This window comes from Tamandua tetradactyla, chromosome 10, assembly GCF_023851605.1.
Source record: "Tamandua tetradactyla isolate mTamTet1 chromosome 10, mTamTet1.pri, whole genome shotgun sequence".
Lineage (NCBI taxonomy): Eukaryota > Metazoa > Chordata > Mammalia > Pilosa > Myrmecophagidae > Tamandua > Tamandua tetradactyla.
Window position 1 is genome coordinate 46,128,299 of NC_135336.1, and position 16,069 is coordinate 46,144,367.

Below are 16,069 nucleotides of genomic sequence, written 5' to 3' on the forward strand. Positions count from 1 at the left end.
CCTCTGTTTCCTTTTTTTTTTCTTTTTCTGTCAGCCCTGCCCCCTTGGCGCCATAGCAAAAATGAGCAGCCTCTGCTTTGACCAGGTTCACCTCAGCTGGGGTCCTATTTTTAGTAGTCAGAATTTGTTAATTAATTCCATGATTGACATTTGGTTGGGCTCAGCCCCTGCTGCTGGTAAAGTCTCTTTCCTTTCACTCTGGGAAGCAGCCTGTGAGGGAGGGGCGCTGGCCACCGCGCCTTGGGGAACTCATGGTTGTGGGGAGGCTCGCAGCCAGTCCAGCTGGTCCAGCCTGGGGTATGCTGTGTGTCCGGTTACTGATGTGGCCCCAGGAGCCGTTCTGTACTATTCTGATTATTTAGTAGTTGTTCTGGAGGACAAACTAAAATGTACACATTGCTAAGCCGCCATCTTGATTCTGGAATCAAGAGATATCAATTTAATGATTCAGCATTCATATTCATTTGTTAAATGCTATCTATAATCCCACCATCACCTTTGATCTTTCCATACCTCTCTTTAGGGCTATGACAATTCTAAATTTTCATACTGGAAGGGTCTGTCACTAATATGGGGTAGGGAAATGGAACTATCTGATGTTTTGGAGAGGCTGGGCTGGGTTTCAGGATTTATCTGAACCAGGGACCCATCTGGAGGTTGTAGGTTTCTGAAAAGTTACTCTAGTGCATGGAACCCTTGTGGAATCTTACATATTGCCGTAGGTGTTCTTTAGGATTGACTGGAATGGTTATGAAAGGTAGCAAGATCTAATTGTAGCTTGTATATGCGCAACCTCCAAAGTAGCTTCTCAACTCTATTTGAACTCTCCCTGCCAGTGATACTTTGTTACACTTTTTTCCCCCTTTTAGTCAGGATGGAATTGATCCCATGGTGCCAGGTCTGGATTCATCCCTGGGAGTCATCTCCCACGTCGCCAGGGAGACTTTCACCCCTGGATGTTATGTCCCACGTAGCCGGGAGGACAATGATTTCACTTGCAGAGTTGGGCTTAGAGAGACAAGCCACATTTTAGCAACAAAAGAGGTCCTCCAGAGGTAACCCTTAGGCATGCCTATAGGAAGTTTAAGCTTCTCTGCTACCTACATAAGCTTCACAAGAGTAAGCTTCAGGCATGGCCTATTGAGTTGATATCCCTGAAGTTTGACACAGTATCAGGGGATTCTCTGAATGCAGGGTTTAACAGTTCCATATTCTTTCTCCTCTCCCTCAGGGCATTTTGCCAGTACTTTTTGATTATCTGCTTAATATACTCTAGGATGTTTCCAGGCATTACAATAATCTATACAGGATTAAAGGAATTCTTTCGTATTCTGTGCTTCCTGTTTTTCAGTTGTTCAAATGAGCTGTACAGTTAGGATGAATTAGATTATGCGCTGCAGAAAATTTCAGTTCCAGATCAAATAAATTTTTCTTCCATTAGTCTCAAAGAGTATGTGTGGTTCTAAAATATTGACACTGTCTTCCTTACCCCTATGTACTGCAGGGGGCCAAGTAGCCTAGGTATAGAGGTTAGTGCCCACAACCTTTATGCACTAGCAGTATCCTGCAAGGAACAGGGAGAGGGAGGTAGTGCTTGGGAGGTGTGCAGGAGAGGTAGGTTGGGTTGCACTTGGGGTGTGGGGGTGTGGTACAGGTGCATGCACAGGGGGACTGGTGGGGTGGGGGTGCCTTGAGCACAGGAAATGGGGGTGGGTGATGGGTTCAGGTGGGATGTGGGGTGAGTCGCTGGTCACAGGACTGTGTTGGTGAGGTAGCGTGCCCAAGGAACGCGGCCTGGCTTACTTCTTAGTCCCGTGTGTTCCCATCGTGCACTCCCACGAGCTATGCAGCTCTGTGCCTCCGTGCCAGGCTCCATCTTTCTGCCTCTCAGTTCCTCGGCCTCTGCAACCAGGGCTGCCACATGTGGTGCAGAAGGCTCTCCCAGGTTAGCTGCACTCTGGAATTGCCACCTCAGTGTCCCTCCTGTCCCGTCTCTAACTTTTCCATGGAGCAGGGCTAAGCTCGAGCTGGTCTAGTTGGCCATTTCCTGGAAGTCCTGTGGATATAATTTAATCAATATGTCTGCCCTACAGTATTGAATTAGGATTAAAAGAAAAGGCTGTTCCACAAGATTGAATTAGGATTAAAACATGGCTTTTCTATGGCTCATAATATTTTTAAACCTGCACACAGACAATGTCTTCATTACCCAGTATTCTGAATTATTTTAATTCCAACCTGATCAGCTTCATTCTTATCTCTAATACAAGCTCATACATATATAGCACAGCCTCTCAAAATCTAGAAATAAGTTACCATTCCAAATTAAATGTAACTGCTATAAGAGTTTACAGTGTAGGCCCCAATTTTCTGATAAATATTTTGTAAATGAGACCATAACAATATTTGCTGTTTTGTTTTTGGCTTACTTTGTCTCCCAAAATGTTCCACAGGTTCACTTGCAGCATTGCATGTCTCACAACTTTGTTCCTTTCTGTAGCAGCACAATGTTTGATCATATGTACATATCATCGTTCCCTGTTTTACTTCTCAGTCAGTGCATTCTTCAGTCACTTCCATACATTGGGGATGATGTATAATGTCCAAAGTCAATGGTCCATTTACATTCACAATTTTAGACAGTTTCATTGTTCCCAAGAGAGAAATAACCAATAAGCATACCCTAACCAAATAGAAAATCCAAACCTCCCCTTAACTCCTGTCCCTTCCGCTATTATTTACCCCTGTTGTTTCTGTGGTACTGTTGATGTTTTCCTGTTAAACATATACAATAGCATGCAGTAGCAGTTTTCCCCTATACCCCAATATTAAACATTATTTGTACAAAATTCATACCTTTGAAGTAATTCATGCAAGAACTTATGTATATTTGTAGTGTTACAAATATTGATGTGATACATATCCTATACAACCTCTTTCAATCATGTTTACCTTCAATACGGCAATATTACTTATAGACCCACTAATGAAACTGCCTTCAATTCTATCTCTTCCTTTATGTTTAATTTAAACCTCATTAGCTAACTGTTCACCCATTTCTAGCTTCTATGTATCTCTAGGTCCCCTATATTCGGTGTTACAAGCCTCTGACTTTACTTTTACCATGCTTATGAGGCAAAATCATACATTATCTATCCTTTTGTGTCTGGCTTATTTCACTAGTATTATGTCCTCAGGGTTCATCCATCTTGTCACGTGCTTCAGCATGTCATTTCGTCTTTATTTCTGCATAATATTCCATCATATGTATAAACCATATTTTGTGAATCCACTTGTCTGTTGATGGGCACTTGGAATGTTTCCATTTTTTGGTGATTGTGACTAATGCTGCTGTGAACATCAGTGTGCAAACATCTGTGTGTGTTACTGCTTTCAACACTTCTGGGTATATACGGAGTAGTGTTATTGCTGTGATATTAGGCAACTCAATACTTAGTTTCATAAGGAATTGCCAGACTGTCTTCCATAGTGGCTGTACCATTATACATTCCCACCAGCAGTGCATAAGTGTCCCAATTTCTTGACATCCTCTCCAAATCTTTTATACTTTCCCATTTGTTTAATATCAGCCTTTCTTATAGGTGTGAGGTCATATCTCAATGTAGTCTTGAGCTGCATTATCCTTATAGCTAATGAAAATGAGTGCTCTTCATGTGCTTTGTAACTATTTGTATTTGCTCTTCAGAAAAGATGCCTATTCATATCTTTAGCCCAGTTTAAAATTGGATTGCTCTTTTGTTGTTGAGTTGTATGAGTTCTTAATGTATGTAGGATATCAAACTTTATCTGATATGTAATCTCTAAATATTTTCTCTTCCAGTTGGCTGCTTCTTCACCTTTTTGACAATGCTTTTGAGGCACAAAAGCATTTGATTTTGAGGAGTTCCCATGTACCTATTTTTAATTTTGTTGCTTGTGCTTTGGGTGTCAAATTTAGGAAGCTCCCTTCTGTTACCAGGTCTTGAAGATGTTTCCTTACATTTTCTTCTAGGAGTTTTATGGTACTGGTTCTTATATTTAAGCGTTTGTCCACTTTGAGTTAATTTTTGTATAGGATGTAAGGTAAGGGTCCTCTTTCATTCTTTTGGCTATTGATATCCAGTTCTCCCATGTCCATTTATTAAAAGAATAGTTCATCCCAGTTCAGTGCATTTTCGGGTCTTGTTAAAGATCATTTGACCATAGATTTGTTGGTCTATTTCTGCGCTCTCGATTAGATTCCATAGCTTAATACTTCTATCTTTGTGCCAGTACCATGCTGTTTTTTTTTTTTTAATTTTTTTATTAATCAAAAAAAGAAAAGAAATTAACGCAACATTTAGAAATCATTCCATTCTACAAATGCACTCAGTAATTCTTAGTATCATCACATAGATGTATGATCATCATTTCTTAGTACATTTGCATCGCTTTAGGAAAAGAACTAGCAAAACAGCAGAAAAAGATATAGAATGTTAATATAGAGAAGAGAATTAAAATAATAATACTAATAAAATACATATATATATATATAAAGGAAAAAGAAAAAAACAAAAACAAAAGATACCAACACACAAACAAACAAAAAACCATATTTCAGGTGCAGCTTCATTCAGTGTTCCAACCTAGTTACATTACACCTAGGTATTATTGTGCTGTCCATTTTTGAGTTTTTGTATCTAGTCCTGTTGCACAGTCTGTATCCCTTCAGCTCCAATTACCCATTATCTTACCCTGTTTCTAACTCCTGCTGGTCTCTGTTACCAATGATATATTCCAAGCTGATTCTCGAATGTCGGTTCACATCAGTGGGACCTTACAGTATTTGTCCTTTAGTTTTGGGCTAGACTCACTCAGCATAATGTTCTCTAGGTCCATCCATGTTACTACATGCTTCATAAGTTTAGTCTGTCTTAAAGCTGCATAATATTCCATCGTAGGTATACGCCACAGTTTGTTTAGCCACTCGTCTGTTGATGAACATTTTGGCTGTTTCCATCTCTTTGCAATTGTAGATAATGCTGCTATAAACACTGGTGTGCAAATGTCCGTCTGTGTCTTTGCCCTTAAGTCCTTTGAGTAGATACCTAGCAGTGGTATTGCTGGGTCGTAATCCATTCTGCCATTCTACGTCTTTTGATTGGGAAATTCAGTCCATTAACTTTTAGTATTATTACTGTTTGGATAATATTTTCCTCTACCATTTTGGCTTTTGTATTATATATATCATATCTGATTTTCCTTCTTTCTACACTTTACTCCACACCTCTCTTTTCTGTCTTTTCGTATCTGACTTTAGTGCTCCCTTTAGTATTTCTTGCAGAGCTGGTCTCTTGGTCACAAATTCTCTCAGTGACTTTTTGTCTATAAATGTTTTAATTTCTCCTTCACTTTTGAAGGACAATTTTGCTGGATATAGGAGTCTTGGTTGGCAGTTTTTCTCTTTTAGTAATTTAAATATATCATCCCACTGTCTTCTAGCTTCCATGGTTTCTGCTGAGAAATCTACACATAGTCTTATTGGGTTTCCCTTGTATGTGACAGATTGTTTTTCTCTTGCTGCTTTCAAGATCCTCTCTTTCTCTCTGACCTCTGACATTCTAACTAGTAAGTGTCTTGGAGAACGCCTATTTGGGTCTATTCTCTTTGGGGTGCGCTGCACTTCTTGGATCTGCAAATTTAGGTCTTTCATAAGAGTTGGGAAATTTTCAGTGATAATTTCTTCCATTAGTTTTTCTCCTCCTTTTCCCTTCTCTTCTCCTTCTGGGACGCCCACAACACGTATATTTGTGCGCTTCATATTGTCATTCAGTTCCCTGATCCCCTGCTCAAGTTTTTCCATTCTTTTCCCTATAGTTTCTGTTTCTTTTTGAAATTCAGATGTTCCATCCTCCAGTTCACTAATTGTAGCTTCTGTCTCTTTAGATCTACCATTGTAGGTATCCATTGTTTTTTCCATTTTTTCTTCTTTGTCCTTCACTCCCATAAGTTCTGTGATTTGTTTTTTCAGATTTTCTATTCCTTCTTTTTGTTCAGCCCATGTCTTCTTCATGTCCTCCCTCAATTTATTGATTTGGTTTTTGAAGACTTCTTCCATTTCTGTTCGTATATTCAGCATTAGTTGTCTCAGCTCCTGTATCTCATTTGAACTATTGGTTTGTTCCTTTGACTGGGCCATATCTTCAATTTTCCGAGCGTCATCCATTATTTTCTGCTGGTGTCTGGGCATTTGATCAGATTTCCCTGGGTGTGGGACCCAGCTGGTTGAAAGGTTTTTCTGTGAAATCTCTGGGCTCTGTTTTTCTTTTCCTGCCCAGTAGGTGGCGCTCGTGGCGCTCGTCTGTCTGCACGGCAGTCGGCCCGGGAAACCGCGCGTGAAGGCGGGGGTCGCTGGCCGCAGCGGCTTGGGAGAGTGCCGGTCCTAATTGCCCAGCTGGCCCGAAACGCCAAGCGTGACGGGAGGGCCCCGCTATCCAACGTTCCCAGTCAGACCGGGGAGCCACGTGCGTGGAGGGGACCCCTGTCGCCAGCCGCCCCGGCTGGGAAAACGCGCGCCCCTCGAGTATCTCACCACAGCGGATTCTCCCTGCCTGTTCAGCTGTTCCAGAGTGGGGTACGCTGTCTTTTTGGTCTCTGTCGTGACTCCGGGAGCTGTTTCGTATTGTTTCTGTTTCTTTAGTTGCTTTTCTGGAGGAGAAACTAAGACCCGCGCGTCTTACTAAGCCGCCATCTTCTCCGGAAGTCAGTACCATGCTGTTTTGACCACTGTGGCTGTATAATAAACTTTGAAATTGAGAAGTGTTCTTCTTTGACCCACTGGTTGCTTAAGAGTGCAATATATAATATTCATATAATTGTGACAGTTCTGGTTATTTAGTTGTTATTGATTTCCAGCTTCATTCCATTGTGATCAGAGAAAGTGCTTTGATTAATTTCAGTCTTTTAAAATTTATAAAGACCTGTGTTGTGCCCCAGCATATGATCTATCCTAGAGACATTCCCTGAGCGTAGAGAAGAATATATATCCTGGTGTTTGGGGGTATAACAACCTATATATGTCTGTTAGATCTAATGTATATATCAAATTGTTTAAGTTCTCTATTTCCTTGTTGATCCTCTGTCTGATTGTTCTATGTATGTATAGAGGAGAGTGGTGTATAAAAAGTCTACTACGATAATTGCTGAAACGTCTATCCCTCCTTTCAGTTTTGCCAATGTTTGCCTCAGGTACTTTGGTGCCCCTTGATTGGGAGCATAAACATTTATGATTCTTATTTCTTCTTGGTGAGTTGCCCCTTTTATTAATGTGTAGTGTCCTTCTTTGTCTCTTATGATGTCTTTACATTTAAAATCTATTTTTTTCTGATATTAATATAGTTACTCCTGCTTTCTTTTGGGTACAGTTTAGGTGGAACATCTTTTTCCATCCTTTCACTTTGAGTCTTTTTGTATCCTTGTGTTTAAGATGAGTCTCTTGTAAGCAACATACAGCTGGATCATATTTCTTAATCTGTTCTCCTATTCTGTAGCTTTTAATTGGTAAGTCTATTAACATTCAAAGTTATTACTGAAAAGGCATTTCTTGAATCTACCATTTTATCTTTTGGATTTTTTGTTTTTGAAGTTCTTGATTGTGAAGATGGAAGTTATCTTTTTTATTTTATTTTAAATTAAAAAAATAATATAACAATAAACATACATAAACATTCTTAACATATGATCATTCCATTCTACATATATAATCAGTAATTCACATCATCACATAGTTGCATATTCATCATCATGGTCATTTCTTAGAACATTTGCATCAATTCAGAAAAAGACAACAGAAAGAAATTCATACATACCATACCTCTTATCCTTCCCTTTCATTGACCACTAGCATTTCAATCTACTAAATTTATTTTAATATTTGTTCCCCCTATTATTTATTTTTATTCCATATGTTTTACTCATCTGTTGATAAGGTAGATAAAAGGAGCATCAGACACAAGGTTTTCACAATCACAGTCACATTGTGAAAGCTATATCATTTTAAAATCATCTTCAAGAAACATGGCTACTGGAATACGGCTCTATATTTTCAGGCATTTCCCTCCAGCCTCTCCATTACATCTTGACTAACAAGGTGATATCTATTTAATGCATAAGAATAACCTCCAGGATAACCTCTCGACTCTGTTTGGAATCTCTCAGCCATTGACACTTTATTTTGTCTTATTTTACTCTTCCCCCTTTTGATCAAGAAGGTTTTTTCAATCCCTTGATGTTGAGTTCCAGCTCATTCCAGGATTTCTGTCCCAGGTTTCCAGGAAGGTCCACACCCCTGGGAGTCCCACGTAGACAGGGGGAGGGCAGTGAGTTTGCTTGTTGTGTGCAATTGGTGGTAATTCATCTTGTTTCTTGCCCTGCCTGTATGGTGCCTTTCCCCCTCACCCTTAGGAGGGTCTACTTAGGTATAATAGACCCCAGCCAGATTTTCCCAGACCAAACTGGCCTCTTGTCAGGAGGAAAGAGTCACCTGCATCAGTTTTCCCTGAGGGTGAGACCCAGCAGGTTGAAATTCTTTACTATGAAATCTCTGGTCTGTGTGTTTTTCCTATCCTGCCCACTATGTGGTGCTTTTCTGCCTGCGGGTCCCACCAGCATAGGGTGATGCGGTACCTTTAACAGCAGACTCTCCCTGCTGGGGGCGTGGTGGAGACAGAGGAGAGGTTGTAGGCTGGCTTTAATTGCTTCAGTTTTCCATACCCTGGGGTTGGAATTCCTTGAGGGGGGAAATCCACCTGAGCTGGGCCCCACCCCTCTCCTGGGGAAGGCAAATGCTCCAGACTAGCTCTCAAACAAATTTGTTTCTACCTATGCCTGGGGCAGTTGCAGCCTGAGAAGCCCTGCTGCTGTATCCAAAGGCACTCAAGCCTTTGTATAAATACAGCCACAAAAAGAGAAAGAGAAAAATCCTTCTGAGAGCAGGACCTCTGTTGCTCGGGTTTGCCAATCAAGAGCGTAAATTGGTATGTTGCTTTGTGTATCTTCAGATCCTATGTGCCCCTCCTTTCCTTCAGGGCCCAGACCCTTTCAAATGTTGTGTGCCATCCAATCCAAAAAATCTCTGTTTCTCTTTTTCATTTTTCTTTTTCTGTCAGCCCTGCCCCCTTGGTGCTGGGGCAAAAATCAGCAACCTCCGCTTTGAGGAGGTTTAGCTGAGCTGGGGGCCTATTTTTAGTAGTTAGAATTTGTGAATTAATTCCACAATTGGAGCTTAGTTGTGCTCAGCCCCTGCTGCTAGTAAAGTCCTTTTCCTTTCCCCTCTGGGAAGCAGCCTGTGGGGGAGGGATGCCAGCTGCTGTGGCTTGGGGCACTCATGGTTCTGGGGGAGGCTCACAACCAGTCCAGGTCATCCAGACTGGGGTATACTGTGTGTCTTGTCACTGTTGTGGCCACAGCAATTGTTCTGTACTGTTCCTGAGTGTTTAGTAGCTGTTCTGGAAGACGAACTAAATTCCACACCTTGCTAAGCTGCCATCTTGGTGTTCAGTTTTCTTATTTTAATTTTAATATTTTGTTGAGAAATCTTCACACACATACATTCCATACATGCCATATAATCAGTGGCTTACAGTATCATCATATAGTTGTGCATTCATCACCATGATAATTATTTAGAACATGTGCATCACTCCAGAAAAAGATATACAAAGAAGAAAGAAAAAAGAAAAAACTTGTAAATACCATACCCCTTACTCCTCTCTCTCACTGACCACTTTATTTTACCCTTTGTTCCCCCTATTATTTATCTATTCTTTTAACCCGTATTTTTGTACTCATCTGTTCATACCCCAGGATAAAAGGAGCAACAGACACAAGGTTTTCACAATCCCACAGTTATTGTTGAAGTTATATTTTTATACATTCGTCTTCAAGAATCAAGGCTACTGGAACACAGTTCAACAGTTTCAGGTACTTCCTGCCAGCTACTCCAATATACCATAAATTAAAATGGGATATATAAGTTAAAATAGAATATTATATATATATGATGCATGAGGACAAACTACAGGATAGCCTCTTGACTTTGAAATCTCTTAGCCACTGAGTTTATTGTGTCTCATTTCTCTCTTCTTCCTTTTGTCAAGAAGGCCTTCTCAATCCCTTGATTCTGGTTCCTGGCTCATTCTGGGATTTCTGTCCCACATTACAAGGAAGATTTATGCCCCTGGGAGTCATGTCCCATTTAAGAGGAAGGGCAGTGAGTTTGCTTGCCCTGTTGGCCCAGAGGGAAAGGCCATATTTGAGCAGCAAAAGAGACTCTCATGTTGTGGTACTTCCAGGAACAATTTTAAGTAGACTTAGCCTGTCCCTTGCAGGAATAAGCTTCATAGGGACGAACCCCAAGATTGAGGGCTAGGCCCATAGATTTGGTTTTCCCTATTGCTTGCAAGAGTATCAGAAATTCTCCAAATGGGGAAATTGAATATTTTCTCCTTTTTCCTCAGTTCCCCAAAGGGACTCTGCAAATATTACTTTATTCAGTGCCTGTCACTCTGGAATATGTCTGGGTATCACACTAAACTGAACACACCGACAAAATCTCACACCCTATTCAAGATGCCATGTCCTTATGGTGCTCAACTAAAGTGATTATGCAAGTTAAATTAGAATATGCACTAGCCAAATATCCTTTGAATTTTATTTGTTAGATCTCTGTATCCTTTTCCCTCTTTCTCTTTTTATCCTTTATGTTACCCTCAGTGGTACTCTTAATTCTGTACCCTCCTCCAGACCTTCCTTTCCTGTCTTTTTTTTTTTCAACCAACAGAACTTCCTTTAGTATTTCCTATAGGGCTGGTTTCTTGTTCTCAGCATTTGTGTGTGAACATTTTAAGCTCTCCCTCAGATTTGTAGGACAGTTTGGCTGGGTACAGAATTCTTGCTTGGAAGTCTCTCTTTCAGGATCTCATATCACTGCTTCCTCACATCCATAGTGCTTGTTGAGCAGTCTGATCTCAGTTTTAGGTAGTTTCCCTTGAATGTAATAGATCGTGTTTTTCTTGCTACTTTCAAGATTTTCTGCTTTTCTTCAACATTTGACAGACTGTTTAGTAAGTGTCTTGTAATAGGCCTATTTGGATTTATTCCATTCGGGGTTCATTGGGCTTCTTTGATTTGCATATTTATGCCTTGTATGAGGGTTGGGAAGTTTTCCCCTGTTATATCCTCAACGAATCTTCCTAGAACTTTACTCTTCTCTTCTTCTTCTGGTACACTGATGATTCTTATAATTGCATACTTCGTTTTGTCCATCATTTCCCTGAGATCCAGTGCAATTTTATCATCTTTTTTCCCCCCATTTGCTCTTTTGTGTGTTCAAAGTCAATTGTCCTGGGCCATGGTGGCTCAGCAGGCATAGTTCTCGCCTGCCATGCCGGAGACCCAGGTTCGATTCCTGGTGCCTGCCCATGTTGAAAAAAAAAAATCAATTATCTTGTTCTCTAGTTTGCTTATTCTTTCTTCTACTTCTTCATATCTGCTGTTGTGTGTGTCTACTATATTTTTCATTTTGTCTGCAGCTTCTTTAAATATCTGCTGTTTTTCTGTTTGTTCGTTTACATTCTTCTTTATGCTCTTGTAGTGTCTTCTTTTTTAAAATATTTTTATTCATAAATCTTCACACATACATTGCCTACGTGGTGTACAATTAGTGGCTCATAATATCATCACATTGTTGTGTATTCATTACTAAGATTATTTTTTAGAACATTTGCATCACTCCAGAAAAAGAAATGAAAAGAAAAAAGAAAAAACTCATACATACCATGCTCCTTACCCCTCACTCTATTTGACCACTAGTATTTCCATCTACCCAGTTTATTTTACCCTTTGTCCCCCCACTATTTACTTTTTTATCCATATTTTTTAGTGCCTTCTTTTTTTTTTTTTACATTTTTTTTTATTAATTAACGGAAAAAAGAAATTAACCCAACATTTAGAAATCATACCATTCTACATATGCAATCAGTAATTCTTAACATCATCAGATAGATGCATGATCATCGTTTCTTAGTACATTTGCATTGGTTTAGAAGAACTAGCAACACAACCAAAAAAGATATAGAATGTTAATATAGAGAAAAAAATAAAAGTAATAATAGTAAAAACAAAACAAAACAAAACAAAACAAAAAGCTCGGATGCAGCTTCATTCAGTGTTTTAACATGATTACTTTACAATTAGGTATTATTGTGCTGTCCATTTTTGAGTTTTTGTATCTAGTCCTGTTGCACAGTCTGTATCCCATCAGCTCCAATTACCCATTATCTTACCCTGTTTCTAACTCCTGCTGGACTCTGTTACCAATGACATATTCCAAGTTTATTCTCGAATGTCGATTCACATCATTGGGACCATACAGTATTTGTCTTTTAGTTTTTGGCTACACTCACTCAGCATAATGTTCTCTAGGTCCATCCATGTTATTACATGCTTCATAAGTTTATTCTGTGTTAAAGCTGCATAATATTCCATCGTATGTATATACCACAGTTTGTTTAGCCACTCGTCTGTTGATGGACATTTTGGCTGTTTCCATCTCTTTGCAATTGTAAATAACGCTGCTGTAAACATTGGTGTGCAAATGTCCGTTTGAGTTTTTGCCCTTAATTCCTTTGAGTAGATTCCCAGCAATGGTATTGGTGGGTCGTATGGCAATTCTATATTCAACTTTTTGAGGAACCGCCAAACTGCCTTCCACAGTGGTTGCACCATTTGACATTCCCACCAACAGTGGATAAGTATGCCCCTTTCACCGCATCCTCTCCAGCACTTGTCATTTTCTGTTTTGTTGATAATGGCCATTCTGGTGGGTGTGAGATGATATCTCATTGTGGTTTTGATTTGCATTTCTCTAATGGCCAGGGACATTGAGCATCTCTTCATGTGCCTTTTGGCCATTTGTATTTCCTCTTCTGAGAGGTGTCTATTCAAGTCTTTTTCCCATTTTGTAATTGGATTGGCTGTCTTTTTGTTGTTGAGTTGAACAATCTCTTTATAAATTCTGGATACTAGACCTTTATCTGATATGTCATTTCCAAATATTGTCTCCCATTGTGTAGGCTGTCTTTCTTACTTTCTTGATGAAGTTCTTTGATGCACAAAAGTGTTTAATTTTGAGGAGTTCCCATTTATTTATTTCCTTCTTCAGTGCTCTTGCTTTAGGTTTAAGGTCCATAAAACCACCTCCAATTATAATATTCATAAGATATCTCCCTACATTTTCCTCTAACTGTTTTATGGTCTTAGACCTAATGTTTAGATCTTTGATCCATTTTGAGTTAACTTTTGTATAGGGTGTGAGATATGGGTCTTCTTTCATTCTTTTGCATATGGATATCCAGTTCTCTAGGCACCATTTATTGAAGAGACTGTTCTGTCCCTGGTGAGTTGGCTTGACTGCCTTATCAAAGATCAAATATCCATAGATGAGAGGGTTGACATCTTAACTATATTTAGTCTTCCAATCCATGAACATGGTATGCCCTTCCATCTATTTAGGTCTTCTGTGATTTCTTTTAACAGTTTTTTGTAGTTTTCTTTATATATGTGTTTTGTCTCTTTAGTTAAATTTATTCCTAGGTATTTCATTCTTTTAGTTGCAGTTGTAAATGGGATTCGTTTCTTGATTTCCCCCTCAGCTTGTTCATTACTAGTGTATAGAAATGCTACAGATTTTTGAATGTTGATCTTGTAACCTGCTACATTGCTGTACTCATTTATTAGCTCTAGTAGTTTTGTTGTGGATTTTTCCGGGTTTTCGACGTATAGTATCATATCGTCTGCAAACAGTGATAGTTTTACTTCTTCCTTTCCAATTTTGATGGCTTGCATTTCTTTTTCTTTTCTAATTGCTCTGGCTAGAACCTCCAACACAATGTTGAATAATAGTGGTGATAGTGGACATCCTTGTCTTGTTCCTGATCTTAGGGGGAAAGTTTTCAATTTTTCCCCATTGAGGATGATATTACTGTGGGTTTTTCATATATTCCCTCTATCATTTTAAGGAAGTTCCCTTGTATTCCTATCCTTTGAAGTGTTTTCAACAGGAAAGGATGTTGAATCTTGTCAAATGCCTTCTCTGCATCAATTGAGATGATCATGTGATTTTTCTGCTTTGATTTGTTCATATGGTGTATTACATTAATTGATTTTCTTATGTTGAACCATCCTTGCATACCTGGGATGAATCCTACTTGGTCATGATGTATAATTCTTTTAATGTGTTGTTGGATACAATTTGCTAGAATTTTATTGAGGATTTTTGCATCTATATTCATTAGAGAGATTGGTCTGTAGTTTTCTTTTTTTGTAATATCTTTGCCTGGTTTTGGTATGAGGGTGATGTTGGCTTCATAGAATGAATTAGGTAGTTTTCCCTCCGCTTCAATTTTTTTGAAGAGTTTGAGGAGAGTTGGTACTAATTCTTTCTGGAATGTTTGATAGAATTCACATGTGAAGCCGTCTGGTCCTGGACATTTCTTTTTAGGAAGCTTTTGAATGACTGATTCAATTTCTTCACTTGTGATTGGTTTGTTGAGGTCATCTATGTCTTCTTGAGTCAAAGTTGGTTGTTCATGTCTTTCCAGGAACCCGTCCATTTCATCTAAATTGTTGTATTTATTAGCGTTAAGTTGTTCATAGCATCCTGTTATTACCTCCTTTATTTCTGTGAGGTCAGTAGTTATGTCTCCGCTTCCATTTCTGATCTTATTTATTTGCATCTTCTCTCTTCTTCTTTTTGTCAATCTTGCTAAGGGCCCACCAAATTTATTGATTTTCTCAAAGAACCAACTTCTGGTCTTATTGATTTTCTCTGTTGTTTTCATGTTTTCAATTTCATTTATTTCTGCTCTAATCTTTGTTATTTCTTTCCTTTTGCTTGCTTTGGGATTAGTTTGCTGTTCTTTCTCCAGTTCTTCCAAGTGGACAGTTAATTCCTGCATTTTTGCCTTTTCTTCTTTTCTGATAAAGGCATTTAGGGCAATAAATTTCCCTCTTAGCACTGCCTTTGCTGCGTCCCATAGGTTTTGATATGTTGTGTTTTCATTTTCATTCGCCTCGAGATATTTACTAATTTCTCTTGTAATTTCTTCCTTGACCCACTCGTTGTTTAAGAGTATGTTGTTGAGCCTCCACGTATTTGTGAATTGTCTGGCACTCTGCCTACTATTGATTTCCAACTTCATTCCTTTATGATCTGAGAAAGTGTTGTGTATGATTTCAATCTTTTTAAATTTGTTGAGATTTGCTTTGTGACCCAGCATATGGTCTATCTTTGAGAATGATCCATGAGCAGTTGAGAAAAAGGTGTATCCTGCTGTTGTGGGGTGTAATGTCCTATAAATGTCTGTTAAGTCTAGCTCATTTATTGTAACATTCAAATTCTCTGTTTCTTTATTGATCCTCTGTCTAGATGTTCTGTCCATTGATGAGAGTGGGGAATTGAAGTCTCCAACTATTATGGTAGATGTGTCTATTTCCCTTTTCAGTATTTGCAGTATATTCCTCATGTATTTTGGGGCATTCTGGTTCGGTGCATAAATATTTATGATTGTTATGTCTTCTTTCATGTTGAATTGTCCCTTTTATTAGTAGATAGTATCCTTTTTTGTCTCTTTTAACTGTTTTACATTTGAAGTCTAATTTGTTGGATATTAGTATAGCTATTCCTGCTCTTTTCTGGTTGTTATTTGCATGAAATATCTTTCCCCAACCTTTCACTTTCAACCTATGTTTATCTTTGGGTCTAAGATGTGTTTTCTGTAGACAGCATATAGAAGGATCCTGTTTTTTAATCCATTCTGCCAATGTATGTCTTTTGATTGGGGAATTCAGTCCATTAACATTTAGTGTTATTACTGTTTGGATAATACTTTCCTCTACCATTTTACCTTTTGTATTATATATATCATATGTAATTTTCCTTCTTTCTACACTCTTCTCCACACCTCTCTCTTCTGTCTTTTCCTATCTGTCTCTAGTGCTCCCTTTAGTATTTCTTCCAGAGCTGGTCTCT

At 38.9% G+C, this 16,069-nt stretch overlaps 1 protein-coding gene across 11 annotated transcripts in view; it reads left to right on the plus strand.

Annotated features, from left to right (window-relative positions):
- SENP7 (SUMO specific peptidase 7) overlaps positions 1–16,069 on the plus strand; it is a 229,379-nt gene that overhangs the window by 38,865 nt on the left and 174,445 nt on the right. For 9 of the 11 annotated variants that reach the window (XM_077118532.1, XM_077118531.1, XM_077118534.1 and 6 more), the window contains one exon: positions 9,844–9,960. The exons of the other annotated variants lie outside the window; for them this stretch is intronic. In XM_077118532.1, the coding sequence (XP_076974647.1) occupies positions 9,844–9,960 (117 nt within the window). The remainder of the gene's footprint in view (positions 1–9,843; positions 9,961–16,069) is intronic. 11 annotated transcript variants of the gene reach the window in all.